At 43.7% G+C, this 5,930-nt stretch overlaps 2 protein-coding genes and 1 long non-coding RNA gene across 3 annotated transcripts in view; 2 read left to right on the top strand and 1 right to left on the bottom strand.

Moving 5' to 3' along the window:
* Window positions 1–2,287, bottom strand: part of LOC117767738 (sulfhydryl oxidase 2-like) — a 21,462-nt gene extending 19,175 nt beyond the window's left edge. Inside the window, exons 1-4 of the mRNA XM_034595576.1 lie at window positions 2,111–2,287; window positions 1,795–2,077; window positions 372–472; window positions 204–252 (exon numbers count right to left, since the gene is read on the bottom strand). Of these exons, the coding sequence (XP_034451467.1) occupies window positions 204–252; window positions 372–472; window positions 1,795–2,029 (385 nt within the window). The 5' untranslated portion in view covers window positions 2,030–2,077; window positions 2,111–2,287. The remainder of the gene's footprint in view (window positions 1–203; window positions 253–371; window positions 473–1,794; window positions 2,078–2,110) is intronic.
* Window positions 2,288–2,966: 679 nt separating this feature from the next.
* Window positions 2,967–5,001, top strand: LOC117767757. The gene is made up of 3 exons (XR_004614935.1): window positions 2,967–3,009; window positions 3,099–3,223; window positions 4,906–5,001. It is a non-coding gene; the product is annotated as an uncharacterized LOC117767757 (long non-coding RNA).
* Window positions 5,002–5,173: 172 nt separating this feature from the next.
* LOC117767611 (snRNA-activating protein complex subunit 4-like) overlaps window positions 5,174–5,930 on the top strand; it is a 13,986-nt gene continuing 13,229 nt past the window's right edge. Inside the window, exon 1 of the mRNA XM_034595395.1 lies at window positions 5,174–5,185. Coding sequence (XP_034451286.1) covers window positions 5,174–5,185 — 12 coding nt within the window. The remainder of the gene's footprint in view (window positions 5,186–5,930) is intronic.

The raw sequence follows: 5,930 nt of genomic DNA on the forward strand, positions 1-5,930 counted from the left end.
ATTATAGTTCTGTTATGATATTATTGTTGTAGTATTGTAGTAGCGTTACAGTGGTATTATTATAGTAGTATTATAATTCTGATATTGTAGCATTGTAGTACTAGTATTATAATAGTATAATAGTACTTTTACAGTAGTATTTTAGTAGTACTATAGTAGTTATAGTAATATTGAAGAACTAAGACGGACAGGTGGTGTCTCACCTCTGTAGGTTGTCCCTCTGTCAGTCGCTGCAGCGTGAGCTCGAAAATACTGAAAACAATAACATGACATATTGAACTACTGTTACAGTGTGAATTAATACTAATACTCTGTTACAGTACTCTACACTACCCTGATATACACTACAGTACTCTGGTTGTGTTACGTACCTTGAATGTTGGGTAGAACTTGATGCCGTACTCTTTACAGACGTCAAAGTTTTCCTCCTGAGCACAATCGAGTACGGCCACACTGATGGCCCGCTGCCAGTCTGAAAGACACACACACACACACACACACACAGAGACACACACACACACACACACACACACACACACACACACAGATACAGACACACACAGACAAACACACTTATTAACAAAGCCAGAAGACAAAGACAAAAGTTATTTGATGTCATCAGTTTGACCTTCAAAATAAAACATGATCCATTCAGCTTGTGTGTGTCTATTTGTGTCTGTGTGTGTGTGTGTGTGTGTGTGTGTCTGTCTGTCTCTGTGTGTGTGGTCTCCCAGCTGTCAGGGTTCAGGGGTCGTCTGAGTCTTTGTCTCTTAGATGTCCTTTGACTCTGAGAGCTGTTCCACATGAAGAGAGAGAGTTTGTGTGTGTGTGTGTGTGTGTGTGTGTGTGTGTGTGTGTGTGTGTGTGTGTGTGTGTGAGCAGCAGCTGCTCTCTGGTTGAGTTATTCCATGGTGGCAGATGGAGACTACAGACAGGTTCACACTGGTTGCTGTGTGTGTGTGTGTGTGTGTGTGTGTGTGTGTGTGTGTGTGTGTGTGTGTTTTCTACATGAAAAGATGTTGCTGGTGTTTCACTTCTCTTTTGGCTTAAATGTGTAAATAACTTATAACCAACAATCGATCATTTATAATAAATAATAAATGAAAAATAATTAATAATTAATAGTTTATAATCAATAATCAACCATTAATAATAATAATTAATTCATAGTTTATAATCAATAATCAACCATTAATAATAATAATTAATTCATAGTTTATAATCAATAATCAGCCGCTGAATATAAATCCTGCTTCCGTGTCCCCGTTTATCCTCACTCCTGAAACAAGTGTGTGGTGACTAGATTCAGGACTAAGCTCCATGTGAGGACCAAACAAAGCAGACAGAATCAGCCAATGACAGACGGGCTCCTGCTGCACTTCCTACTTTGTAACCAATCACAGAGCAGAGGTGGATGAAACGTGTGGAACAGGAAATACTCAACTACAGGAGTAGAAGTACTTCGTTACTTTGCGCCGCTGTAACTAACATGAACTAACATGAATGTGTTGACTGAGGTGCTAACAGCTGTTAGCTGTTAGCACCTCAGTCAGAAGTCCGTTTAAAAAGTGGAGCCTTTTCACGGCTCCTCTCGCGCTGTGCCCTCGGAGCAGCGGAGGTGTGAGAGGACGCTTCTCTGTGACCTGAGGCTCAGTGATGATACTTTTAATGCCGAAGAGTCGAGGAGCTCCTGAACAACCAGAATCCACAGAGTGAGACTCGAACCCTGCTTTAACGACCAGCAACACATTCAATCTAAATGTTTCCAATGGAGTCTGGTGAGTGAGTGTGAACCTTTGACGTCCAGAGCCAGACTCTTCCAGGAGCCGGAGAACTGGACACAGTGTCCGCACCACGACGAGTAGAACTGGAGCAGCCAGGCCGAGGACGAGTTGGTGACGGCGGGCTTCAGGCTGCTGCTGCCCAGGATCACCAGCGGGTCCTCCTCCGTGTACAGCCGGGCCGCGGCTCCCAGGCACCCGGGGACGAGCCAGAGCAGCGCCGCCGCTTTCAACCAGGCCCGGGACATGATGTGTTCCTGGGGGAGAGTCACCGAGAGCAGCGGGCAGAGCAGCGGCAGAGCACCGGCAGAGCAGCGGGCAGAGCACCGGCAGAGCAGCGGAGGGTTGGACCCGTTTGCACCGAGAAGATGTGAAGAGACTCCGGGGAGACATGAGCGAGGAGCCCCGCTGACAGAGAGGGGAGCAGCGGGACAGAGCTCTCACTCCCAGCCGCTTTCCAACAACCAGCTACACGTCCACTGTGTCGATGACAGAGATCATCGATCCGCGAGCAGGGTCGGGATCATAGACTGTATATATACTGTATGTATATCTTGGTCGGGATCATAGACTGTATATATACTGTATGTATATCTTGGTCGGGATCCAAGATTCATCTGATCGTTTCGTTGCCATGGTAACGCTCGGACGTGGTCTCTGGTAGAAGTGAGGGTTTTTGTTTGTGCTGCGGAGTGAGATATGTTTCAATAGACGATCTTTATCGAGCTAAGACTGACGTGTGGAATGACGCGATGCGTTCACGTGGTCAAAACGTTTTCCTGATGTGATATACAACCTTTATTTCAGATGATTTATTTGTATTTATACATAAATACAAATAAATGTGTTTATTATCTGTTGTGTGCTTTAAAAACACTGTGTAGTTTTTTATTATCATTTTTTATAATTTTTAATATTTAGTTGTGTCCGGTCGTCACTGAGCGGTTCCAGTTGTTCCTACAGTCCCTGAATGCAGCAGAGCTGTGCATCACGATCTATCATAAATCTTTGATATCGTCTCACACATTTCATTGATTCGTTTGAAGTCATTTAATTTATCTCATCTGTTGTGCTTTTAGCTTTGATCTTTGTTGTGTTTTGTTCCTCCTTAAAACAAATAAACAAACTGTCAGTGCGGTTTGACTCTGATCAACTTTAATTTGAAAGTGCTGCACTTCCGGTTAAGCAGCTGTTACCATAGCGACGCAGCAGCGGACACAGGACGCAGGTGAGTTTGTTTCTGTCGGTTCAGTTTCAAAGTTTTTATTAAAGGTCGGAGGTCAGCAGTCAACTGCTGTCACGGTTCTTCTTCCTCAGCCAGACAGGAAACAACAACAACAACTCCAACAAACAAAAAACAACAACAAACAAACAACAACATGTCATCACCCAGGATGGGTGTGGTCAGAGACTCCATGTTGACCAATCCGCTGATGATCAAGGTAAAAACAAAACATCTCACTTCTTGTCAATTCACATCCAACTACTACCTGTCTGTGATGATGATGATGATGAAGATGGTGATGATGATCAATCAATCAAATTATATTAGTATAGTCCTATATCACAAATCCCAGTTTGTCTCATAGTCCTTTAACAAGGTGAGACGTCCTCTGTCCTTAACCCTCAACAAGAGTCAAACTACTAAAACCTTTAACAGGTAAAGAAGGTAGAAACCTAGAGACACATGTGAGGATCCGTCTCCCGGACGGATCCAGAGACCAGGACGGACACAAGTGAACAGATGTCCCGTGGAACAGAGAACATCAGAGAGATCAGAGTATTTACAGCTTTGATTAGAATAAACACTTTGTAGCTGAAGGTCAATGAACTGATGGATTATTGTCAGTAATGGTCGAGTATCTGAGGAGACATATTATATATCAAGCAGACTTGATGTGATCATAGTCTACGGTCAGGATCCAACACGATACAGGATCCACCATGATCATGATCCACCATCATAATCCACGATGTGGATCTGTGGACGATAAGGCAAAGGGACTCCGGGGAAGAAGTCAAGTCAGTAACATGTAGTGATGAGATATTAATATCTTTGATGTGATGAGGATGGAGAAGAGGAAGGAGAAACTGGAAAGAGAAGCTCCGTGTGTCATGTGTCCCCCGACCTTCTAGACCTGTAGCAGCAGAACTAAGATCAGGTCTAAGACAAACCTGGACCGGCTCTAACTATAAGCTTTATCCTAAAGGAAGGTTTGAATCTTCAACGTACAGAGGGAGTCTGCCTCCAGAACTGAAGCTGAGATGATTCCACAGGAGAGGAGCTTGATGCTGAAGCTCTGGCTCCTCCTCTGCTTTAGAGACTTTAGGGATGACAGCCTGAATTCTGGGAGCTCAGGGCTCTAGTGGTGATAAGGTACTTTCAGCTCTTTAAGGTTTGATGCTGCCATTTTATTAATGTAGGTGAGGAGGAGGGTTTTAAATTCTAAATGTAACAGGAAGCCAGTGTAGTGAAGCTAACACAGGAGACATGTGGTCTCTGGTCCTGGTTCTCTTCAGGACACGTGCTGCGGCATTTAGGACAAACTGCAGAGTCTTTAACGACTTCCTGCTGGAGCCTGATAATAAGGAATTACAATAATCACGTCTGGATGGAACGAAGGCCTGGACTCGTCCTTCTGCGTCTTTTTGAGAAAGGACATTTCTGATGTTTGAGATGTTACGCAAGTGGAAGAAGGCGGTCCTAGAAATTTGTTTAAGTGAGAATCAAAGGACAAATCGGGATCAAAGATCACTCCCAAGTTCCTGATGTTTCACTGGAAGCAAAGACGATGTCGTCTAGAGCAGCTTCATCATTAGATGATGTGTCTCTAAGGTGTTTAGGGCCAAGTATTAGAACCTTAGTTTTATATGAGTTCAATAAGAGAAAATTACAGCTCATCCAGGTTTTTTTGTCCTTGAGACATGATGATGTTTATAATTGATGACACTGTTCTGGTTTTATTGACAAGTATAACTGGGTGTCATCCGCAGAGCAGTGGAAACTTACAGAGTGTGTCCTGATGTTTCCTAGTGGAAGCATATATAATGAGAATAAAATGATGAAGATGATGATGATGGTGATGGTGATGAAGATGATGATGATTCCTCTTCCTGTGTGCAGGCGTCTCTTGGTCAGTCCAGGTCCCGAGGTTTTTTACTTCCTGGTCCAGATTTTACTTTTGGAACCAGCAGCAGCTCAATGCAGAATGGAGGCGTGCCGAGGGTAAGCCCGCCCTCTCTAAACAACAGATAGAATTATATTGTTGTACCTGTTGTATTTTAAAGATGAAAATCAGTCTACTTCCTTCCTACAGTTTATTTGTGTGTGTTTTTTCCTGCAGCTGAGTTTAAAGCCACCAGGGTTTCACCTGAAAGACTAAACTGTCACAATGAGAACACATGTAATTACAGATCTGCTCTTGTTAATGAACAGTTTTACTATAAAAAACATCCCAGATGTTTTACCAGCTGTTCTTCCTGCATTTAGCACTCTTTTTTATTCTGGATGTTTGTTCTGCTCTGATTTATTCTGAGTTATTATTCACAGTTTAATCCTCGTTGTAAAATATGAGGCTCTGCTGTCAGTCAAACTGTCCATGTCTGTGATTGGTCATATGCAGTAAACCCCGCCCCATATGCAGTAGCGTCATGTGACCAGCCTGACTGTGATTGTTAAGTTCAGCTGGATAAACAGATCCTGGACATGTTGAACTCACTTGAGAACCGGCCCCTGATCGATGAACTTACAGAAACTCATAACCAGTCACACAAAATCAATAACGTCACAATTGTTAAAGCTTCAAACCTTTCAACCTCCACAGAACACTTCTGGAGTTTCACGGGTAAACAGAGTTAGAGCAGAATCCATCCTTGTGTGTGCGGGCGTGCGTGCACGTGTGTGTGTGCGTGTGCGTGTGTGATTGTGTGTGTGATTGACTGTGTGTGAGTGTGCGTGTGTGAGTGTGCGTGTGTGTGAGCGTGTGTGATTGACTGTGTGTGAGTGTGCGTGTGCGTGTGTGTGAGCGTGTGTGATTGACTGTGTGTGAGTGTGCGTGTGTGAGTGTGAGTGTGTGAGTGTGTGAGGGTGTGATTGACTGTGTGTGAGTGTGCGTGTGTGTGTGTGTGTGTGTGTGTGTGTGTGAGTGT

This window comes from Hippoglossus hippoglossus, chromosome 9 (genome assembly GCF_009819705.1).
Source record: "Hippoglossus hippoglossus isolate fHipHip1 chromosome 9, fHipHip1.pri, whole genome shotgun sequence".
NCBI lineage: Eukaryota > Metazoa > Chordata > Actinopteri > Pleuronectiformes > Pleuronectidae > Hippoglossus > Hippoglossus hippoglossus.